Below are 24030 nucleotides of genomic sequence, written 5' to 3'. Positions count from 1 at the left end.
AGGGTGTGGAGAAGGAAAAAATGGGGGTTGGGGCAACGATGGAGTGGGGGTGGGATGGCTGAAAAAGAAGGTGGTGGGGGAAGAAGTTAGATTTTTTCCTTTTTAATTTTTTTTTATAATTTTAATAATTTAAAATTCAAAATATGATGTTCACTTGTTAACATGCGGATAGTCACACTCTCTCGCCAACTCAGCAATTTTAATGTCACATAAACATGATCCATGGTCAAAGAGTTTAATACATTGTGTTTTATTGAATTTAAGGATTTAATTGATAAAAAATTAAGTAGAATGATTCACAATGCAAATTCATATAAATATAAGAATTCATCAGACCATTTTGCCTAACTTTAGTAATTGATTAAATCATAGTCATTCAAAATTATTTACACTATCATCAGTATATATTACTACTATATAGTACAAGAGGCTAAGGGAAGCAGATGTTCGTCAACATGCCTACTTCCCTAGCCAGGGGTAATTCTGGTATATTATTATTATTATGCTTAAATAAATTATACTTTATTGCTTCAAAAATTGTACTTTCCCATATTTTGACTTGAAAAAACAGCTTGTATGTTTCCTTTTTAGTAACAGATATGACAATCTAATACTCCCTCCGTCCCATTTTATGTGAGATAGTTTGACTTGACACGAAATTTAAGAAAGAAAGGAAGACTTTTAAAACTTGTATTTCAAAATGAATGATAGAAATTTGTGTGATTGTAAATCATTTCATTAAGAGTAAAGTAGATATTTTATGATTAAATTGTTACTTAATATAGAAATGTGTCATTCTTTTTTGAACTGACTAAAAAGGAAAATAAGTTATAAATTGGGACAGAGGGAGTATGTACCTTTTTGAAACTGCACAATTTTTAGGCACAATCAACTAGAAAAGAAGGTTGTATTTCACATGATTGAAAAAGGAAGAGTGCTGTAATCAAAAATATAAAAAGGCCTATTGTTCCTGAAATTTACAAAAAGATTAAAAAAAAAAAGGGTACTAGCTTTGTCATTACTCACTAGTACCTTTCAGTAATGCAAGGTGTTCTAACTAATTACATGTAATGTCGCCTTCATTCTGCAGAAAAATCAGGCTCATCTGGCTTAAACAACTTGGGCATTTTTAAGCTGGAAGAAGAATCAGCCATCTTCAGTTCTATTCCTCTTCTCGTATTAGCAGCAAATCGTTTGGCCAAAATTGTAGCTCCAAGTTGTTGGGAACCACGAGAACCACTGTCTACTAACGGTTGCTCAGGACCAGCGTCATCAAAACTTTGCTCATTGTAGTTACCCTCATCGTTAGGATCTTGATTATAATAATAGCTCTCTTGTAGAGCCAACTCGTATTCCATCTTTTTCTTCATATACCTTCTCCATGCAGCCTGTATAAAACAAGCACCCCATGTTCTCCACTGATGAGAATAGTACCTAAATGCATGCTGTAGCTTCATGCTGTGAAGACGTTTAAATTGAACTGCAAAAAATTTCAGGTCTTCAGCTCGAAGTGCAAATGCTTCAACTTCAGAAAGTGTTCTCACAGTTCGAGTTGAAGCTGGCAACTGCGTTGAGTTAGGCAGTAAGGCCCAAGTCAGCAATTCTTCACCACAGAAGTCATTAGGTCCAAGGGTGATAGAATTGAAGAATCCAGATCTTCCCCCATTTGTTGTGGAGCTCTCTAGTTGTCCCCTGATGATAAAGAGCATCTCATTCACTGGATCATCTTCTAGAACAACATAGGTGCCCATTATGCTCAGGGTCGACACTAGGCGTTCACATATTGCATCAAGCAGCTGGTCATCCATTTGCTCAAAAAATGGAACCTGTGCAGTAAGGAGATTTTGGGATCTCTAGAGCTTAGCAAACAAAAGTGGATGGACTTAGGCATTTACAGAGTAAAAATACAAGTCCAAATATGTGGCTGATGCAAATACAAAACATAAGGTGCATCACAAGTCAAAGCTTAAATTGATGAATGAAGAGATAGAACTATTTTATTTTGCTCAAATCTTTCATTTTTGTTCAACTACTGGCCAAATATTTCTGCCTGCAGCTTCTTTCCTTTATGTTTGCCTCCTGAAAGTATTTCAATTCCAAGAGAAGTGAAATACTGCAAACACCATATATTACATCATCAGGCCATGCCATATATATATCTAAAGATCACAATGACAAGGGCAACCTTGATAGAAAATAAATCTATTATCAAACATCAACGAGAGCTGATGCAAATGTCATAATCTATGAACAATGATTGTTTCTTGTTTCCGGGTCTTAACAATGTAAATTAAATCATGAAATGTGCAAATATTTTGTTAAAATACGCAAATGTCGATAGGTACCATTTATATCAGCTATACCAATTTAGGAACAAAGGATTTCCTGGGACCAGTGGTCAGAGTTTCTGCTTGAGATACTGACAACCCATCAAGTCTCAAGAAGAAAAGAATGCAGCATACATCAATATGTCATGATAGTTTAATATATAATGCACGAGCCAAGCAAAATAATGATAAGTGTAGTGCCAGAAAGACATACTCGTCGAACAAGATTAAGGCATAGGTGTCTTTGGATTTGACGACGAAGATCCAAAGGCAAAGTTTGCAAGATCTCTTCTTCATTAACTCCTCTTGTTGCAAGCCATTTACATTGATCAAAGCGGCGAACACGTTCTTGCAAGTCTTCAGGCAACTGTCGGTGCCTCATCCATTCTTCTATATCTCTTTTTCTAATTCTCCATTCCTCAATTTTTACGGTCATAGATTGCAGATAAGTCTGGAAAGGGCAGAAATTTCAGAAGTATATCAAGGACAAAGAAGCATGTCCTAAACTAGATGAAACAAAATGAAAAATGGTAGCTCAAACTCTTAAAAAACCTTACAAATTACCGACTAACCCCTAAGCATAATCTAAAAGCAGTATCCAACTCAACCCAGAAGTAATATTGATTAATATTATACTATCAAACCCAATGGACCTAAGCTGCTTATAATTTGAGATTGTAGGGAACATATCTAGAGTAATGGCACATAGCAGGAATATTAACTTGAAAAATGAAATTGAAGCTCTTAGAGGTTTCTGATTACTCTTCAAAGAATTAATCCAACTCCGTAAGATATTTAGCTGGTAATTAACACAAAATTATGTAAATAAACTATCACAAATTAACAAAATCTTATCAACAGTGTTATCATGCTTAACATTGTTCTAGAGGTGAATAATTATAACAACTTGAAGGTGTATGACATAACATGTATAGGTAATCATTCATGTATATAAACCATGATGAAATTACTTCAGATAACTGCACTAGGTGATAATAGTGATCTATACAGACAAATATTATCCTCAAAATCTTACCTGCATGTTTCCAATTAACTGTGCAAAGAGAACTAAACCGATGATACTTATGAAAATGCTGAATAAGGTTTCACCAATATATGTGCTAGTATTCAAATTCTGCCCATATGAACTGCAAGACAACATTTGTAAAGATAAATATAAGATTTCTACCTGGAAAAAGAACCGAGGAATTTGATGGTATCCTAAGCAACAAAGGAGACAAGGAATTCATTTTCATTAAATCATTTATGTGATCCAAATCTTCACTGTGACATTTTATGTGGTAGCCTTACATGATCCCAAGACAGTTTTCAGAGGATCACTATACTTTATCATTTACAATGATTAACAGCAGTGAAAATGCTTGCCAAAAATTCAGTAGCCGAGATAGACAACGGTGAACATTTTATGAAATCCTAGTCGAATCTTAGCTGCCTGATGAATTAACCAAACATAAGAGACTGGGTACCAAACAGACAGAGTGACTTGCATATTCGGATGCAGATCTAAACGCAAAGAGTCCTTTAAAAGCTAGACTAGATTACATAAATTCTATCAGAATGTATAAAGTGGAACCGAAAGCAGCTAAAGTGAAATAATATTCTTCCCAATTTCCATTTCAAGAAGATTGACACCATTCATTTCTGATGCTCCCATATTACCCTTAATTAGTCTCTTTTATTATAGGAATGATATGGCATTAAGACCAAAAGATCTAAGGGTTTCTTTTGGTAAGTCACCTATATTTAGCGTATGTGTAAATAGTATTTCTTTCTCAAATACTGTCATATAAATAACAAAAAATGAAGGAGTATGTCAGAAGACGAATGTCTCTAGGAATTACTTTGAGACGCCAACTTTCAATTATAATCACCAACACCATTGAATATGCAAAACTGAGAATGAATGAAGGGACTGAAGAAGAAGAAGAGTAAATTTGCAGTTCAAGAAATCAAACCTCAAATTTCTTAGACCCCACCAAAGACAGTATAAATATTTCGCCATGAATGATGATGAAGCCACTTCATTAGTAAAGGCATCAGCGAAAATTCCAAACTTAAAACCAGAATCTTCATCATTTACAGCATCACATTTGTCAAGCACTTTTGTGCTGTTTCGCCAGTAATCACGTATATAACTATCCTCATCAACATTGCTACAGTCTAAAAATTCAAGAATGCAGGGTGGAACTGCATCACGCTCCTTATTACATTCAATTGCCCAGCAAGAGAATTGTCTTCCTATAGATGCCACGTACCAGGAAGCTCCTGCCACCTGCACACAAAGAAGAAAATGCACAATTCTCAAATCAGGTGATTTCTGTCCATGTCTTTGACATCAAATCCAACAAATATCTTGCGTTGGAATAGATATATTATTACGAAACGAAAGGGAATGGGAAATGAGTGTTTACATGACTCGCTAACATGAACAGAAGGAGATTATAAGCTGCTCCTGCCCAGGCTGTTTTAGCAATAAAACCTGTAGTTTTGATAATCTGCTGATTTAATGGGAAAATAACGAATAACCTTGGCACATATTGTATGAGAACGATAAGTGCAAGTGTACTTTTGGAATGACCAGACCCATTTCTTTTTGCTGCTGGGATTACATACCGAATGACAATCTGCAATGGCACTGTTAATTAATACTTCAAATTTAACAATAATAAACGGAGTAGAGTATTAAATGGATATGTACTGACTTGAGGCAGGGGAAGAGCAGCTGTAAAATCAACGATGAAATCAGTCTTGAGATATCGTATAGCAATTTCACGGGGGTCCATAACAAGCTCACCCCGGCCGAAAACCCTAGAGCTAGGAGCAACAAAAGCGGTGCGGAACTTCATGGCAATGTGGAGGAAGTAAAAGATGTCGGTGAGAGAACGATAGATGGTAATTTCACGGGCGGCTTCGTCATCAGTGGACATACAAGCTCTTTCGCTGACGAAAGGTACGTAGAAGTAAAGTGGATCGATGAAAAGAGAGATGAGACAGGTAAGGAGGAAGACATAGTTCCAGCGATTGACAATATTGCTGTTTGGGTCGAGAATTTGGCGCCACCATGGCACATCAGTCGAAGATGATTTGTTCTTCAACGATTGCTGTAAATGACGAAGGTGAGACGCCGGCTTTTCAAATATTCTAGTCATCTTCCATGGCGGAGTCCGATATCAAAATCGGATCCCGGAAGATTATCTCTCTTCTGGAAAACACAACACACAAAAAAATTAATCAAATTCCAATAAATTTTTTGTATTATGAATGCAACAGTGAGTGAAAATTGTGGTATAATTAGGACTAGAAAAACAGGATAAAGAAGGAGAAGAAAAGAAGGAAGAATGAATGAAGAGTGTTCCATTGAAGCTCCTTTTTTCATCAAAGCTTCCTTTACTGCCATTGAAAATTATGTGAGGAAAACCTGTGACTTCGGAAGTTTGTAGGATTTGGTTAACAACACATGTCAAAGCTTCAAATTTAATTAATTAAAATAGCATCCTAATCATCATTAGACTTAATATATTTTCTTCCCTAAACATTATTTCATCACACTGGAAAAAAGGCGGGAAATTAGGTACAATGAAATGGGCTTACTAGTGCGACCACGAAATGGGCCAGGCCCCATTTGGATTCCTTTCCTTTTCTTTTCTTTTCTTTTTCTTTGGGTCGTCTTTTGTGGGGACTGGGGGAGGGGGGAATTTCGATCTATTGATTCATATTTACCAAAGTCGCAGTAATTTTCATCGAAAAACTATTTAATTAGATAAATATTTCTATCATGGATTATTAATTAAGGCGTAATAACATTAGATATATGTATCTGTATAATTATATTTTCGTCTTCATTTTTTCCCAAATATATAGTAAAGGCATAATTACGTCATATATATATGAATCTGCATAACTATATTTTCGCGTTTTTCTAAGTGATGTATGGATACATCACAAAATTGATATCAAATAGATGTATTTGTGCACAAGTGCACTAGATACATCACAGGTACGCAAATATATTGGATACATTAATGCTATTTTTTATATTGGGTACATGAAATTAATATCGCATACACTAGATATTTGATATTAAATACACTGAATGAAAATTGATATACACGGATACACTTGATACATTAATGCATATTTGGTATTAGATACACATATACAAAAAAGTAGAGGGAGGGGAGGTCAGGAAAAACACGAGTGAGAAAGAAAAGAGACAAGATACAGTTGCTAGATATAATGTATTCAAAGGCAAATACAATATATCTACAAGCAATCTGAACAAGATAAGTAATTAGCACCTATATTAATGTACTTTATGAAAGTTGCACTTTTTTCATTTATCAAAGATCCCTTAAAGTTGTCCGCATAATAGAAATTTAAATTTAGCAGGAGTTTTGTTTCAAAACTATACAAACTACGACTCAAAAACTCATTAACGATTTCAGACTTTTAGAACTCTCGTCTTCCCTAAGCAATAATTTTTTTCTGATAATTTTAATCCAAAATATATACAAAATCTTGCATGGATTTATTTCCACAAAAGTAGGGTGCAAAACTGGTAGGCCACTTGATTTATAAAAAGTGAGAATGATGCATGGAAGATATGGTTTTGATATGTATACAAAAATTAAATAAAGATGCTACACGTTTCCTACAACTTTGTTTCTTTCAATACTCACCATAATTCGCTGATAGCGATTTTTTTTAAAAATATCCCTTGCCTTCTCACGTACACTATTATTGATCCTAATTATTAATATCAATCAATTCAATAATTGGTGTTAATCGAACTTTATGTAGTTTTATTTACACTCTTCAAACGTAGTTTTGTAAATATATTTGTGAGTTTGGTGCATGCACTATGTTGTTTGATTGCAAATTACGAAATATTCTATAATAAGTAGAATCATAGCCTCGTTCTTGAATACACAAAATTCTTATAGTAATATTTTATTTACTCTTAATGCAAATTAAATGACAATAATACTCTAGGTAATCACTTTATTTACCCGTTTAATATATCATAGTTCTTAGTTCTATTTGATTCGAACTCTTATTCCAATGATGACTTGATTTGTTCCATAAAAATCGAAGCAAAGTTATTGGTTTTAGCAGCCAAAATTGAACTTCTCAAGATTGAGTATTACAAATATATATTCCTATCGGCTTAAATTATTTGTAAGAAATTATTAATTAGAATAAATTTTAATTATATTATTCTTATTTATGTGTTAAAATAAAGTATAAGTTTTCTTTATTGAATACTTATACTTTATTTTTATGTGCCATATGCTTTATAATTGAGGTATTTGCAATATTCAAAATAATTAAATTGAAAAAATAATAATATTATTCTAAACTTTTATAATAATAAATAATTTGATATAGCCATTTTTAGAAATCAAACACAAATATTTGAGTCTAGGAAATATAATGTGCGAATAATTAGGATCTTTGCCCATATAGTATTATTTTGCATTGATTTGAGACTAACAAAATCAAGTTGGGACACGTTACCTTTCAATTCTGTGGCCGGAGAAGGCACTACATTAATCCGTCCATGGCGCTACTATCCCACGTAAGCTTTATTCCATCATAATAGTATTATTTTATTAAAATAATATTTTTTTGTCGCGATTTAGTTATGTGTAATTTAAAATTTAAGAGTCGAGTAATTTAATTTGATAATAATTTGAATATGAAATTTTATTTTATTTTTTAAAAATAAAATATATTTATATAAAATCATTTTTGAAATATTATAAATTATATTAATTAATAATTTAAAATACATATAAAATATTACGGTGAAAGAATAATATAATACTTTCCCATCCCCTTTTAGTTGTCATATTTCATTTTTTAGAATCAAATAATACTCCCTATATCTCTAATTACTTGTCCCTAATTACTTGTCAATTTTGACAAATCAAGAAAGGACATTTTTTTTACATATTATACATTCAATTAATTACTTTGAAAAATGTAAAACTTCTTGAAAATCTCAAGTTTTTAATTTATCTACTTCATAATTATTAGAGATAAATGGTAAACTCACTGTGTCAATTATTGTTTTCTTAATATGTGTGTCAATTCAAAAGTGAACAAGTAATTAAAAACATATAAAGTAAAAAGTTTTGACTAATATTTTATTATGTATTTTTCATCATATTGATATATATGCAATTTATAATACTTTAAAATTAGTTAAATCGACCTTCAAAAAATATAACATAACAACTAAAAAGGACCGAGTGAGTATATCATACTTTGGGAAGAGGAAACAACAACATTATAAGTTGATACTCTGATCTCATCTTCAAACTCTCTTATATAAATATTAAAATAAATAGTAAAATATTTACATTATTGCAGATTGGATTGGTCATGCAATTGAATGTTTCCACTAACTCTTTTTTTTTCTCCTCCTTTTTCTTCGCCCTTTCACAACTCTGGTTGAGGAGTTAATTATTTTATTTTATTCTGCCTATGCCAAAGTTCGAATAATTTCCTGTTTCATGCCAATTGTGAACACCCCATTAAATTTATCATGAGTTGCTACTAGCAAATAAACTTATAGCGTCAAATTTGAAAATCTCTTATTTTTAAAAGTAATTAAAAATATATATTTTTTAAAAGTAAATAATAATTTATGTTTGATTAATTAATTAAATTTTCTTTTATCAATAATAAAACAATACTTTGTGCTTGATTGATATTTCAAAAATACTTTTGAAAAAAAACTACTACTACTATTTAAGCTTTTGAAAAAACAACTCTGAATGTTATTCATAAGCACTTTTTAAAAATAAATATTTATTTTTTCAAAAATTTAGTCAATTGCTTAAGTTCGCCGGCCAAAAAATTGACTTGAATATTCTCACTTTTGTTAAGAGACAAACATGACATCTTTGGGGAAGTTGCTAGTAAGTATATGTAAGGGGAATAAACACATTGTTTTTACTCGCTTTTGTGTAATTAAAAAAAAATTTAGTAAGTTACATGCACTGGTTATAGAATAGAAGTACATATAATTTGAAGGGAATATGCTTAAATATGCCATCGAATTTTGAGAAAAGACATGTTTATGTCATCATTTAAAAGTTTGATTCATCTATATCATTTTCGTTTGAGAAAAAGACATATTTGAGCCTTTTCTCATTTTGTGGCCAAGTGAAAATTGACCACATATAAATAAATGATTTTGCAAAATCAGACCTATGTTCAAGTTAACAAATAATGACATATATGAACAATAAAATATTTTTCTCAAACAAAAAAAATATAGATGAGACAGAATTTTAACGAACAAGAGGACTTTTTAATTTTTTACAAAGTAGTTAATGCTATTAGTACTTAACCTAAAATATATTGAATCTGCTGATGGCCTGTCGACTCCCTGCCGTTTATACCTTAAATCTTGTCGAGCACCTTTTATTTATTTTTTTCTTAAATCACTTTGAATATCGATCTTCACACAAACAAATTAGTACACCCTTCTTCCCATATTATTTACCCACAGTTTCATAAATATGTATTCTAAATCAAGATAATTAATTTTTTTCTATTTTACTCCTTTTTTTTCTTTTTGTTAAAAAAAAAGTACTATAAATATTGTAAACTCTAAAAAAAACTTTCATTATTGTTAATTTTGGCAACGATAAATAAGGAATTGTGTTTAAAAGAGTAAAAAAAGGTAAGTAAATGAAATAATCTTCTTGTTTATGATTCTTTTTTAAAAAGTACAAGTAATATAGAACGGAGGGAGAATAGTATAACTTCTATTTTTCAGATATTATAAATTATAAAAGCAAACAAAACTGAAACAAATGAGAGTGCTAAAAATTCCGTCTTATTTTCGGCTTTTCTTTGATTTACATAATTTTGTGGAGCAAGGTGGAAACACCACTAGAACTAAAAAGAAAAACCCCACCACTTTTTTCAAAAGTTAAATAAATGAAAAAAAAAAAAGGTGAGTGAAACACTACCAAATATGTAAACCCTTGATTTTTATTATTTTTATTTTTTGTAGCCAACAACATATTTAATTTTCTTTTCTTCATCATGGAGAAAACAAATTGCTTGTCCAAATACTTAAAAAGGAGAATTTCAAAATATTAGGTCTGCGCAAAAATTGTCAAATAAAACTTATAAATATAAAAAAATATGGTTATTTTGATTTGATTTTTAATATCCAACTTTTCAATCTTCAAAACAAGATAGAGTCAAAATTTGAAATTTATGAATTTAAAATTATAGCCGCCCTATACTCCAAAATTAGCTCCTTTTTTTGGTAATTCTTAATTTTATTTTTGAAAAGAAAGGATGATAAGTAGTCAAGTGCAAGCTAAAGGTGGTTTATAGGTAGGGCCTTAAAGGATTACTTGATAGCCCTCTTTCTTCAATTTAGATTGTCAATTTCCTCTCTTGAAGTTTCCAATCCTAAAAGTTGTGGTCCACAATTTACATAAGCAACCAAATTTGCCCCAATTTAATGGTCACTTCGCATTCACATATTTCAACATCCGAGTTAGTCCATGACATACACAATAAGATGACAACTTTGCTTTATTTGTGGTACTCATGTCACATAAGTATCAGTCGAGACATCATTTAAAAAAATATATATATAAAATGACTCGATTGAGATTTACATCTAAATTAGCTCAATTTATTTAAGTTTTATTTAACAACATTTAATTAATATAATATTAGGCACATATATATAATTATATGTGTGATTGCCTATATATAACTTGTCCAAACACCATAAATAACCTATGTAATCATATATTATTCGTTATATATATACGTTACTTTTAACCTTCATTTGATTTGATCATCTTAAATCTTATCCTACAATGTGTATCATGTCCACAACTCATATTAACAACATTATTAGTTTTACGAACAAACCCTTGTAAACATGTAGTAATTCAAAAAATATAGGAAGACAATTTACTAGCTCATAGGTGTTAACGATAAACTAATATAAAATCCTTATATAAATTTTTATAAAACAAATGTTTACTTCAATCAATTTTTTTTAAAGAGAAGTGTCACGAATATTGAGATTCTTTTGGTATTATAGTATTTCATTTTTCATAAATGTGGAAATGTTAAATATTTTGTATTTTGTACATATTGGTCCGACAATAACCGATCACTTCTCTTTCCTCATTGTATATTTTTGTTTTCTATTAGTCTGATCTACTCTCTTTGTTTTTACTATTATTATTTTTTCTAATTTAGCAGCATGTAACCACATTCTGTCTTGTAATTGTCATGTTACCATCTCAGCCAACTCCGTGAGTTATTTTATGTTGCAAAATATTGGAAATCACGAAAAATTGTGTTGCTTGAGACGTGTCTATAACACTATTTTTAAAGATATGGCATTCAGTATAAATTTTAGATTGAGAGAAAATCCAACAAAATAAATTAAAAGATATTTGCCCTTTTAGTCTTATCGTCACTATTTTTCCTCCTCCTTTCATGAGCACTTGAAAAGTATATATAGAAAAGATAATATTCAAAACGTCTAAAACAAAGAATAAGAATGGTAGTAAATGTCATAAAGACTAATAAAGGACATTTGTAATTAAAACAATTTACTCAATCAAATAGTAGAAGTTTTAAACTATGCCATAAGTTATTTGACCAACCATAATAGCACATGAATGCTGTCATATTTAAGGCTGATAAATAAATAACTATCTCTGGATAATTCCTTTTTAACATAAAAATAAAATTTAAAGTTATAGACACAAATATTTCTAATTTGTATTAAATCACATATTTGAAGAAAAAAAATAGCTCTTTTTAATTTCGTGGCTAATTAAACAAGGCGACATAATATTGCTTATGAAGGTTGCTTTCAATGTCCAGTGCGATATGTCAGAATATCAGCTAATTTGGTGCCTCCAGTCAATACATTCATTCACTGACAAATACTCACACTCACCCCACCTTCTTGTTCTGCAATTTCATAGCCCCTACCCCTTACGCCCACTCAAAATATTCTACTACTCCATTAGAGAAGCTCCAGCCAAGAAACAAAGTGGGTGTGGTAGATAACCCAAATCTCACACATTAATAAGGATTAGAAAGTATATATTGGGTTCTTGTCATATAAAGTTGAGATTTTTATATTCCATAATTGAGTTTATGTGATATTAATAATGCCCTTTCTTACAGGGGATTAGTGTCATATATATATTTTTTTTTGTCATCATTTATTCCATTTGTATAAAAAGAAAAAGCAGCTACTTCCAATTTCCCACCAACTTTTTGTTCCTCGTCCCAATACTATCATCTTTGTTTTTTTCCTTATGGTGTTTTGTGTCTGTCCCTTTGATCTTCTTTCCTGTAGGTCACTCAATTGCTCAGTCCACTCATAAAATTCTTGGATTTTGTTTGCAATATCTTCAAATTAAGGGAACCACTAGCCATTTATTGGGTCATTAATTTCTTCAAGATTATAGTATGAGCTTCTCTTCAAGTGTTTGATAACCCCAGTAATGGATATTGAAAGTTGGGGCCGTCAAAATCCCATAAAGGTCAGAACTTTGCCAATATTATGTTGCCCATATTTGAAAAAAATTGAGGTTTTGAGTCATTTTTGATAATCCAATTTTGTTGCAGAAAGAATCATGGAGGACAGTTATAGCTTTAGCGTATCAGAGTTTAGGTGTGGTTTATGGAGATTTGAGTACTTCACCTCTATATGTATACAAGAGCACTTTTGCAGAGGATATTCAACATTCTGAGTCTAATGATGAGATATTTGGAGTTTTATCATTTGTGTTTTGGACATTAACTCTTATTCCATTGTTAAAATATGTGTTCATTGTGTTGAGAGCTGATGACAATGGTGAAGGTGGGACTTTTGCCTTGTATTCCCTGTTGTGTCGATATACCCGTGTTAGCACTTTGCCTAATGGCCAATTGGCTGATGAGGATCTGTATGAGTACAAGAATGATAGAAATTTATCAGCTGATAGGATTGGGATGAGCTTGAAATCAACTCTGGAGAAACACAGATTTTTGAAGAAAATTTTGCTCATTTTAGCATTGATTGGTACTTGTATGGTTATCGGTGATGGAGTCCTTACGCCTGCAATCTCAGGTATATATGATCAGAGATTTCAGTATGTGTGTGAAAAATCATTAAATTTTTTATAATTATCATGCTGTGAACCTGTAATCGCGAAAGTGCAGTGAGTTCAGGGGTAGGTTGAACGGTCAAATTTAAGTTCTGGATCTGCCTCGTGTATAATGCTTGTTTGACTTGGTTTATTGCCAGATTGGAGATGTGATCTTGCTGATAATTAACCCTTTTTTTAATTTTATTTATGGTGCATTGAATCTGCAGTGTTTTCTGCTGTCTCTGGACTAGAACTTTCAATGGCAAAGCATCATCACCAATGTGAGTCTATATCTTTTGGCAGATTTATTGTTCCCTCATGTCCCCCTTGTCCATATCCCTTTGAAGAAAATGAAGAATCATAAGTCATATCTATTTTATTTTACAGCTTTCTTCCATATTATTAAAAGATGCTCATCCTTGTTATGTCAAAATAGTACTTATTAGATGATATTCTGATGCTCTAGCAAACTGATTAACTGAAAAGACATAGGAGTGTTTATGACCAAATGTAGAAGATAATAATTGGAAATAGTTTCAGGTCTAATGTATGTCTGGTTAAAAGTAGTCATAATGAACTACTCCCTTTGTTAAAATTTGTTTGTTTGGTTTTGACTTGACACAAAGTTTAACAAAGTAGAGTTTCAATCTTGTGTTCTTAAACTAAAGGTATGTAAGTTATACCAAAATGTTTTTTAATCTTGTGATCTTAAGCATGTCATATGAAAAATTGAAATCGAGAGACATTCTTTTTTAAATGGACTAAAAAGGAAAGTAAGACAAACATATTGAAATCGAGGGAATATTAAGATAGAGATCAATTCCTTATGGCTGATCTCATTTGATTATCTTTAGCTTTTCCTGATGCCACTATCTTATTATAATTTGGTTTGTGCATAGTTTAATCAGATATATCTGGGTTACATGTAACGAGACTCGGGGATTTAAAGTTGGTTTTCTTTATCTGGAAACTTTTTCTAATGGACGTGCAATTTGTGACATGGAGAGGTTGCCAATATCTGATGAAGATGCATTATTGTGGGTCCCTTGATACTAAATTAAAGACAAAAATGTATATGGTAATCAAAGTCATATCAACATCAATAAATAAATAAAGTTAGGTTCTTTCCCCACTGTGGTAGACCACATTGATGTTATCCTTATTTTTAAAGTGAGGATTCAACTTGAGACTAATAGTTTTTATTTCATAAAGCAAGAGGCTGCTGGATAATGTTTGGTTATATCAGAAATTGAATAGAATTAGTGGAAAAAGATTAAGTTAGTTTGGTACAACCACTATTATAGGTATAAAGTATGTTAGTCTGATTAAAATGTGTATTCCACTGAATTAGAAGGGAAAAATATACCACTGGCATGATGTCTCTTGGAGCTCCTTAAAGACAAGTGCCCTCTCTTTTTGTGTCTGTCACATTTTGCATATCTGGTATTTAGAATGTGAGAAATGAGCAAATAGAATGGGGGAATGCATTGGACAAGTACACCTATGAGCTTTTATACATAGTACTTCCAGTCTGAAAAATATATCTAATCTAACACAGCAAAATATTTACTGATATGTCTTAAAATTATGGATTGTGATTATGATAAGGAACTGTAGAAATATTTACATAGTTGGATGTATTCATTTGGCAGCATAGTGATAACCGATCTATAGTTTTGTTGTAACTGTTTGGAGAATAAGCTAAGAAATCTTATTATTCATATAAATATTGCTTGTGGCCCATTATATGGATATTTGTTCTCTAAGATGGACTCCTACTGGCAACTTATGGATTTATGTATCAAGAAATAATCTCAAAATGTTGTTCTAATCAATCATATAATTACAGATACGGGACGGTTATTTTATAATGCTTACTGAACTAGTATGGATTTTCGATAATTTCTCGAGTTAATTTTTGAAATTATGGGAGTCAGAAAGAAGCAAACTTGTTTTGTTTCTATAGATGATGAATTTTAGTTTCGTCTGCTGAAATGATGTCATTGATTATTGTTATCTTCTAGATCATACTAATGAATAATGTGCTGAAATGATTTTTATCCTGCAGATGTAGAAGTTCCAGTTGCTTGTGTCATACTTGTGTTCTTATTTTTTCTCCAACATTATGGAACACATCGACTAGGATTTCTATTTGCACCGATTGTGATTACATGGCTTTTGTGCATTAGCGCAATTGGGGTGTACAACATCATCCACTGGAACCCCCATGTTTACCAAGCATTATCTCCATACTACATGTACAAATTCTTGAAGAAGACCCAAAGAGGAGGATGGATGTCACTGGGTGGGATTTTATTATGCATAACAGGTAGCCCATTCATTGATGTGAAATTGTTATCTTGATGTTTGTGGTGGGATTTTTCATTTCTTTGCATGTCAAATTCCTCAAGTTATTTGAATTAATTTTGTATTCTCTTTGCTTTTCCATCTTTCAGGTTCAGAGGCTATGTTTGCTGATCTTGGACACTTCTCACAGCTGTCTATTAAGGTAATTAACTCGAATCTTGACACAGGACGGTTTTGCATCAGTTTCCTGAACTTTGCTTCAGAAAAGTGCCTTCAAATCTGTACCCCACATTTTGGAGGATACTGAGCTGATGTGTGTTAAATTGTTTATTGTCAAAATGAGATTTTCTGCTGTTGTTTTGTTCAATGTGAATAAAGGTCCTTGTAGATGTACCAAGTTAAAGTGCTTTATGTTGGCAACTGCAAATTCAACCAAAATCCTAACAAGAGCTGCTTCTCTGCAGATAGCTTTTACCTTTGTTGTTTACCCATCATTAATTCTTGCTTATATGGGACAAGCTGCATATCTTTCCAAGCATCACGTTATCGCAAGTGATTACCACATTGGGTTCTATGTATCAGTACCTGGTAAGTACTTTGATCCTCTTTTCTCTACGTTCTCATTTTTTTTTCTTAATGCATTTGAAGTTGCAGCATCGTTATCTCTTTTAACATCTCAACATATTCATATGTTTATCATTGTCTCAGAAAAATTACGCTATCCTGTTCTGGCTATTGCAATACTTGCTGCAGTGGTTGGGAGCCAGGCCATCATCACTGGGACATTTTCCATAATCAAGCAATGTTCTGCTTTGGGTTGCTTCCCAAGGGTCAAAATAGTACATACATCATCCAAAATCCATGGCCAGATTTACATTCCAGAGGTAAACTGGACGTTGATGGTGCTGTGCTTGGCAGTTACTATTGGCTTCCGTGACACAAAACACATAAGCAATGCATCAGGTATCATCAACAGCTAAATAATATGCATTATTATATAAATGCCTGATTAAGTTTCATGTTTTCATATCTTATTCCTCCTTTTCTTTCCTGACCGGAACAGAACTCTCTTTTAATACATCCATGGACAGAACAGAAAATTCACTTCCCTGTTATTTTCTGATTTTAAATTGGTCTTGTTGGTTCGTTATAACATTAGAATCACTTGGTTAGTTACACGTTAGTAGGAAAACTGCAGGGATAAGTTGCAAGTTACATAATTTAAGAAGACAGCCTGTTTCTAAAACATACTACGAGAAAGTTAATTAACTCTCAACCTCATAGAAATGTTATAGATAGACACTGACAATGTTGGTTTAGTGTCTACAATGCTTACATGTAATTAGATTTGCAGATTTACCTTTTCTTGAATGCTTGTGTTTTGCTAAGGTTAGAAGAATGCTAGGTAGGACTAAATTTCGTTGGAAATTACAGTGCAACCTTTCCTCTTGCAGGTTTGGCAGTTATAACTGTTATGCTGGTCACTACCTGCTTCATGTCTCTAGTCATTGTCCTCTGCTGGCACAAAAATGTGTTGTTCGCCATATGCTTTATATTCTTCTTTGGTTCCATTGAAGCCCTCTACTTTTCAGCTTCCCTAATCAAGTTCCTCGAAGGGGCCTGGGTACCGATTGTTCTCTCTTTTATATTTCTAGCTGTCATGTATAGTTGGCATTACGGAACCCTGAAGAAGTACGAGTTTGATGTTGATAACAAAATTCCCATCAACTGGCTGCTCACCTTGAGTCCCAACCTGGGTATTACCCGGGTCCGCGGCATTGGTCTCATTCACACCGAGCTTGTTACAGGAATTCCAGCTATTTTCTCCCATTTCATCACCAACCTCCCTGCTTTCCACCAGGTCCTTGTTTTCCTTTGCATCAAGTCTGTCCCAGTACCTCACGTGAGACCTGAAGAAAGGTTCCTTGTTGGAAGAATCGGACCCAAAGAGTACCGTGTCTACAGATGCATAGCACGATATGGTTATCGAGACATTCACATGGATGACGTAGAGTTTGAAAAGGATCTAGTTTGTAGCATAGGTGAATTCATCCGCTCAGAGGGACGAGGACAGAGTTTTGAAGCTGTAGAAGATATAGACGCCAATGAAAGGCTGACGGTTATTGGGACAACTTCAACACACATTGATGGGATAAGAATATGCGAGGAGAACGGAGAGTTGACTCATGTAGATACAGAAATGATAGAAATCAGCTCGCCAGAAGTAGCACGAAAAAGAGTAAGATTTCTGGTGCCAGAGAGTCCACAAATGGATTTAAGCGTTCGCGAAGAGTTGCAAGAACTCATGGAAGCTAGGGAAGCAGGGATGGCATTTATACTTGGTCATTGTTATGTTAGAGCTAAAAGGGGTTCAAGTTTGATAAAAAAACTGGTGATTAACATAGGATATGACTTTTTAAGAAGAAATTGTCGTGGACCAACATATGCATTGAGCTTCCCTCAAGCTTCAACTTTGGAGGTTGGAATGATCTACCATGTATAATTTGTGCTTTTACTTTTTTTCTAATTAAAGGATAGAATTGTAGCATATGTTTTTTCTTTTTTGGTATTTTTTAAATTCGAAAAGCTTTGTAAATGTTGTAATGGTACATGAGTTTTTGCTTTATACAAGGCAATAAATACCACGAGAAAAGGAAATACTGAGCTTTAGAGGCATGTATGTTTGAATAAAGGGATAAAATATGAGTTAAACAAGTTGTTTAATATTCTCTTGTTATGTATAAGTACTCTTACGTGGCCTACGTCCGTGGATGATGTCTCTGGGTGCGCTATCAGTATAGTTTAACTTCTGATAGGGCGATAATATTTTTTTTGCTGCTAAGGAAGATAAATAAATAATGGAATTTTGGGATGAATGTGAATCTTTTACTTGAGTGCAGAAGACGCAATGAATATTTTACTCATTCTTTCTCGACAAAACGTGATGATGAGGGAAAAGGGCAAATGAATCATCTTCTTTTTTTTTTTTTTTTTTTAAGTCTCGAATTAAACAAAAAGAATGAATCAATTTTTTAGGTCTCGAATTAAACAAAAAGAACTCAGGCAAGTTCCTCAAGGTTCGAACCCCACAGTCCAGACCCACCAGATCTAAAATAACTTATTTTTCAAATTATTAATTATAAAGCATCACCTATAATTGTTTTTAATTAATTTGATAATATTAACACATTGTCATTATTAGAACGCACCAAAAATCTAATCACAAATCATCTTTTTACCTTATTCTTTCACATTTCAATCGAAATTACGCTAGATATATATTATTGTCGTTGTTAATAATACTTTTAGTTTTCTTTCATTTTTTGTTATTTGACCCCTTTTGACTTGCTACATTTCTTTAGAAAATATTAATTAGCAGTAAATTTTATTATTAATTTTAAATTTAACTATACTAGGAGTATTTAATATAAAAGTAATATGAGTAAAAAAAGTACTTATAAAGAATTAGAGTTACCGGCATAGCAGACGCACGCATGAGGTCTGATATTCTGCACCTGTCTTTGCTGTTGTTTTTATTTGTCTTGGGAACATCACTTTCTACACTGTAAAGGTCACGTTTAACCTTATCATTCTCGATTACAGTACCTCAACACCCAAGGCTATTTCCGTCAATTCACTCATGCGCTGCAAATCCACTCTTATTTACTGACCGAACTCTTTATTAAACAAAAATTAACAACAAAAAGTAAAGAAGCATTTGATTCCTCTCTTACTTTTTATTTTAACCAATTTTTGTATAGAGTTAACTTCAAGTTTTTAGTATCCTTAATATAATACTACTACTACTACTAGCTTTTTGCTCTGTTTCTCTGTATATTTGTCTGCTCTGTTTCTTTCACTAAATTAACAATAATGTGAGCTTTTTGTCTTACCTTGTATTAAATTGTTCAAAGTTGTAATCTTGGATAGTAACTTGCAAGAATCATGAAAAGGAATTGGGTAGTCTTATTTCTTGTTGTCTTTCTTCCATTGATTGAATTTTCATCAGCCTCAGCAACCCCTGCTGCAAGTTAGTACATTTCTTAACTAAATCCTCTGTTTTCTTCATTCAAAACTTTGTTTTTTTTTTTTATAAAGTTTTAATCTTTTTTGTTTTTCTGCAGAGATTGTTGGTGGGGTTGTTGCTAATGTTGCATCTGTGATGTTTAAGTGGGCGTGGTCACTAAAATCAACGACAAAAACAGGTATATTTGGTGTATATCCCCTGTTTTTGTTTTTTCAATTGTTAGTGAATTGTGCCTTTTGAGTGTTTGTTGAAATGACGGGGTTTGTTTGTTTTGATTAAAGCAGCTGTTTCTAGCCGTTCAATGATTAAGTTTGAGAGTGGATACGTTGTTGAAACTGTGTTTGATGGAAGCAAGATGGGAATTGAACCTTATTCAGTGGAGGTTTCTTCAACTGGAGAAGTTCTCATTTTGGATTCTGAGAATAGTAATGTTTACAGAGTTTCAACACCATTGTCTCGATGTGAGTTTTTATTATTGTCTTACAGCATTTCGTTTCATTTAGTGTTGTGTAATTCAAATACTGGGAGCTACAAAATCAGTATCGTTTTTATGTTCATTATGGTTGTGATTGACACATTCTAGGACTTAATCCTGAGAGCTAATGTTCCTCTCTCTCTTTGTCAGTTTTCAAAATATTCTTATTCTAATTGTTTTTGTTGCGTGTGCGAACAAAGTCTCCATATTGATAACTGAAAAGATTGGAAAACTACATATAATATGTGCGATCTCTTAACGGTGGGAGGCCTTTCGAAGAAAACCGGCTTGACCCAAAACGGACAATATCACACCATGTTAAGAGTATCTTTTAGCTGATTTAGCCCAACAGCTTCATTTACAAGCTTTATGCGAATCTGAATTTTATTACAATGGACTTTTTATGTTTGGGGTTCATATTTGCTTTTGTGAAGATGGAACATCTTTTTTTTTTTTTTCCCTCTTTGTTTTAGTTAAGTTGAATGTAGAAGCATTCCATCTTTTTCTAAATTTGTTAATTTCTGCTTTTTGTATTGGGACCAAGTTCTTTGAGTCTTGAGTGCTAGGCTAAACTTCTCTGCTTTATTCTTTACCTGAAGAGAGGGAGGCAATCATTTCTATGGGGTCCTCTATGTTTTTCTAATCCAATTCAAAATAAAAGGTTGTGTCTCTTGTGGGTAAAGAATGAACTCGTGCTTCTGCACTGTTCATTATTCCCTTAAATATTATTACTACAAAACTTTGAATCATGCTAGGTGGTCCTACTATGGGAGTTACAATTATTATTCAAATACTTTTCGCTCAAAAGTTTTATTACTAGTATACAAGAAAGAAATGATCACACTCTAGATGCTTGAATAGCTTTACAGTACTCACTCTAAAATCTCGAATACTTGTTCAGTTTTCATGCTCTAAATTACTTTGAAATATTCTTTTCTTTTCCTTTTGTTCTGAGGTTCGCATTCATTTCCTTACCATAGGGCCACTTCTTGAAGCAGACAGAGCTTTGGTGGTTCTTTCTAATTAAACTCTTTAAGTTCCCTCCATCTTATTTTGTGACCAACGTCTTTCACTTTACTGTCTAATTGCTTATGATCCCTTTTCTAAAGTAAAATGAGCTCATTCTTAATTTTCCGAGCAAAAGTAGATTTGTGTTTTCACTCTCAATTAATCAAATGCTTTCACTAGTTGTGTAGGATGTGTGTCTTCACTCTCACTTATTGCATTCTGTGCTGCTGTATAGTTCAGCTTCTCTCACTTCTTTTCTTGGTTTGAAGGAATGCATGTGTTTTAGATGTTGATAAGCACTTCTATATGATTATGTTTTTCTTCTATCAAATTTTGACATTGTGATTACGCGGATGATTGAACTGTAGATAGCCGTCCAAAATTGGTTGCTGGATCTCCTGAAGGGTACTCGGGGCATGTGGATGGGAGGCTACGAGAAGCAAGGATGGACCATCCCAAAGGAATTGCCATGGATGATCAAGGAAATATATACGTTGCGGATACCATGAATATGGCAATCAGAAAAATCAGTGATGCTGGTAAACTTTTGAAAGTCTGCCTAACATTTGTCCTGATTGATGCATAAACTCTTTCTGCTATGAAATCTAACCCATACCAGCATTTGGCTGGCTCATCTAATGTTACATGCATATGATCATGGTAGAATCATACGGTACTACTAGTTCGATAAGAAAATTAATGTTACTAGAAATTCAATCGAGTATCATTCATGACTCCAGCATATTTTATATAATATACAGGAGTTGTAACTATTGCTGGAGGAAAGTCAGCCCGAGGTGGAGGTCATCTTGATGGGCCAAGTGAAGATGCACAATTTTCCGATGACTTTGATGTGGTTTTCGTTGGTAGCAGCTGCTCGCTATTAGTAATAGACAGAGGAAACCAGGCAATTAGAGAGATACAGCTCAATGATGATGACTGTTCACACCAGTATGACGACAACAATCTCCAACTCGGTAAACCCAACCCTTCTACTTCTTGGTGTTACCAGTTAATTCACCACTGATTATGAAAGAAGTTCAGAAGAAAATATATATGTTATCCCTGCAGGTGTAGCACTGCTTTGTGCTGCCATATTTTTCGGTTACATGCTGGCCTTGTTACAACGTAGAATTGGAGCCCTTTTTTCATCGAACAGTGTAAGCAACTATGACCTTGAGAATCCGTTTCTTTGTTCTTTCCCTAAATCATAGAATCTATCAAGTATTATCATTCCCTAGGAATATGGACAAAAAGGAGATAGAACAAAGATAAAAGATGGATGGAATGAGCATAAACTTCACTAGGAATCAAAAAATAATTCCTCATTTATGTCAACACCAAGCTCCCTACACATGTGGATTAATAGAAAGGAGCAATTAGTGCGGAACATCATGCAAATCTTTTATGCATTTCCTTCTTGATTGGCAGGACGATCAGCGGGCTCCTGTCAGAGGCATTCAACATGCACCATATCAGAGAAATATGAAGTCAGTGAGGCCTCCCATAATTCCGCCAGAAGATGAATACGAGAAACAGGATGAAAACCTGTTTCTATCACTAGGAAGGCTTGTTATGAACACTGGTTCGACTGTAGTTGAAATATTTGGAGGAATGTTCTCAGGTTTCAGAAAGAACCCTTACCCCCATCATGTACAGCAGCACTACCATTACAATCACAAACAGTCGAGTACATGGCCAATGCAAGAAAGCTATGTAATTCGAGATGAAGACGAGGCCCCGCCCCTTGATACCAGAGACCCTACACCCCGAAAAACCTATCCAATCATGAACAAAGACCCGGAGAAACCACGACATATCAGACAAAGTCAATCACATTATGTAGGATGGAATGGCAATGCTGCACATGGGCATGGCAATTTTCAGCAACAACAGTTTCTTCCACAAGTGTATCAGCATCACGACAAGCACCAGTCATCAAGTCCTCAGACATACTACGAGGAAAGCTGTGAAACGAAAGAGATTGTGTTTGGAGCAGTTCAAGAACAGGATGGACGCCGTGAAACAGTGGTGATAAAAGCAGTTGATTATGGTGATCCTGCTTATAATAGTCACAACGTTCGATCCAGGTACAACTACAGCACGCGTTACTCATTCTGATGGAAATAGCTAGACCATTGCGAAAAACATCAACTTGGACTCTGTCTGGATTTCACTTCTCTTGTATCTTTCATAGGGAAATGGATATGATCATAGAAAGCAGCACAAACAAACAAAGTAGTATATGAATTCTGAATTTCTTTTGTAATCCATAACTTATAGTGAATCCTTTTGAGAATTATTTGGGAATATTTTCTTTTTTCCTAGTAGTACACTTAACATTTTGAAGCCTGACTCAAACATTTTCAAAAGTTAAATTGGAAGTGGGACTCCCTGTTTCGAAAAATGATTCTTGTTGGGGTATAAGCCTGACAAATATTGTTTAGAGAGAAATTCAAGTGTTCAATAATAAAATATTCGATGATCTAAAACATGAAGAAAATGCTTTTGAATAGACGTTGAGTAGTGTGGAGATCAATTCCCTTTAAAAACAATCAATAATGACCTAAATATAAAGTAAACTTAAAGAAATCTCTCTTGGCATAGCATGCATACTTGTCCAAAAACATGCCTAACTTGAGTTTTCAAAGGAACTTTAATTTGTCCCCAAGCAAACACATGAAAATAATTTCAGTAGGTATACTGAAATGACTTGTG

General features: G+C 33.2%; 3 protein-coding genes across 5 annotated transcripts; 2 read left to right on the top strand and 1 right to left on the bottom strand.

Annotated features, from left to right (window-relative positions):
- Window positions 1-1006: 1006 nt before the first annotated feature.
- On the bottom strand, window positions 1007-5620 carry LOC125810825 (cyclic nucleotide-gated ion channel 18). 2 transcript variants are annotated; one of them, XM_049490314.1, is made up of 6 exons: window positions 5047-5187; window positions 4760-4972; window positions 4304-4620; window positions 3364-3475; window positions 2542-2778; window positions 1007-1826 (listed from the first exon to the last, which is right to left on the bottom strand). In XM_049490314.1, the coding sequence occupies exons 2-6, from the start codon at window positions 4772-4774 to the stop codon at window positions 1080-1082; spliced, it is 1428 nt and encodes a 475-aa protein (XP_049346271.1). In that variant the 5' UTR covers window positions 4775-4972; window positions 5047-5187; the 3' UTR covers window positions 1007-1079. The 2 variants fall into 2 exon arrangements, with proteins under 2 accessions (XP_049346271.1, XP_049346270.1); XM_049490313.1 differs by having other exon boundaries at window positions 1009-1826; window positions 5051-5620.
- A 6692-nt stretch (window positions 5621-12312) lies between these two features.
- LOC125810824 (potassium transporter 8-like) lies at window positions 12313-18315 on the top strand. Its single transcript, XM_049490312.1, has 8 exons — window positions 12313-12907; window positions 12993-13476; window positions 13723-13776; window positions 15564-15824; window positions 15952-16004; window positions 16267-16390; window positions 16511-16765; window positions 17257-18315. Exons 1-8 carry the CDS (start codon window positions 12869-12871, stop codon window positions 18303-18305), a joined length of 2319 nt encoding a protein of 772 aa, XP_049346269.1. The 5' UTR covers window positions 12313-12868; the 3' UTR covers window positions 18306-18315.
- Window positions 18316-19559: 1244 nt separating this feature from the next.
- On the top strand, window positions 19560-23518 carry LOC125810827 (uncharacterized). Of its 2 annotated transcripts, none has more exons than XM_049490316.1 (7): window positions 19560-19832; window positions 19927-20007; window positions 20111-20290; window positions 21681-21851; window positions 22074-22289; window positions 22384-22472; window positions 22744-23518. In XM_049490316.1, the coding sequence occupies exons 1-7, from the start codon at window positions 19748-19750 to the stop codon at window positions 23431-23433; spliced, it is 1512 nt and encodes a 503-aa protein (XP_049346273.1). In that variant the 5' UTR covers window positions 19560-19747; the 3' UTR covers window positions 23434-23518. The 2 variants fall into 2 exon arrangements, with proteins under 2 accessions (XP_049346273.1, XP_049346275.1); XM_049490318.1 differs by having other exon boundaries at window positions 19570-19832; window positions 20114-20290; window positions 22744-23514.
- Window positions 23519-24030: the final 512 nt, after the last annotated feature.

The sequence above is a fragment of the Solanum verrucosum genome, unplaced genomic scaffold (assembly GCF_900185275.1).
Source record: "Solanum verrucosum unplaced genomic scaffold, falcon-dt-bn FXZP01000032.1, whole genome shotgun sequence".
NCBI classification, from domain to species: Eukaryota; Viridiplantae; Streptophyta; class Magnoliopsida; order Solanales; family Solanaceae; genus Solanum; species Solanum verrucosum.
Note: the sequence above shows the minus strand (reverse complement) of the source record. Positions and strands in the feature narration are given on the sequence as shown.

Coding starts and splice junctions, on each gene's coding strand:
- LOC125810827 (XM_049490316.1), top strand. CDS start 19,748: ATGAAAAGGAATTGGGTAGTCTTATTTCTTGTTGTCTTTCTTCCATTG. Junction 22,290..22,383: donor CGACAACAATCTCCAACTCG/GTAAACCCAACC, acceptor TTATCCCTGCAG/GTGTAGCACTGCTTTGTGCT. Junction 22,473..22,743: donor CCCTTTTTTCATCGAACAGT/GTAAGCAACTAT, acceptor CTTGATTGGCAG/GACGATCAGCGGGCTCCTGT.
- LOC125810825 (XM_049490313.1), bottom strand. CDS start 5,497: ATGACTAGAATATTTGAAAAGCCGGCGTCTCACCTTCGTCATTTACAG. Junction 4,621..4,759: donor TGTTCATGTTAGCGAGTCAT/GTAAACACTCAT, acceptor CTTTGTGTGCAG/GTGGCAGGAGCTTCCTGGTA. Junction 3,476..4,303: donor TGGGGTCTAAGAAATTTGAG/GTTTGATTTCTT, acceptor GTTGTCTTGCAG/TTCATATGGGCAGAATTTGA.
- LOC125810824 (XM_049490312.1), top strand. CDS start 12,869: ATGGATATTGAAAGTTGGGGCCGTCAAAATCCCATAAAG. Junction 15,825..15,951: donor GATTTTATTATGCATAACAG/GTAGCCCATTCA, acceptor TCCATCTTTCAG/GTTCAGAGGCTATGTTTGCT. Junction 16,766..17,256: donor ACACATAAGCAATGCATCAG/GTATCATCAACA, acceptor TTCCTCTTGCAG/GTTTGGCAGTTATAACTGTT.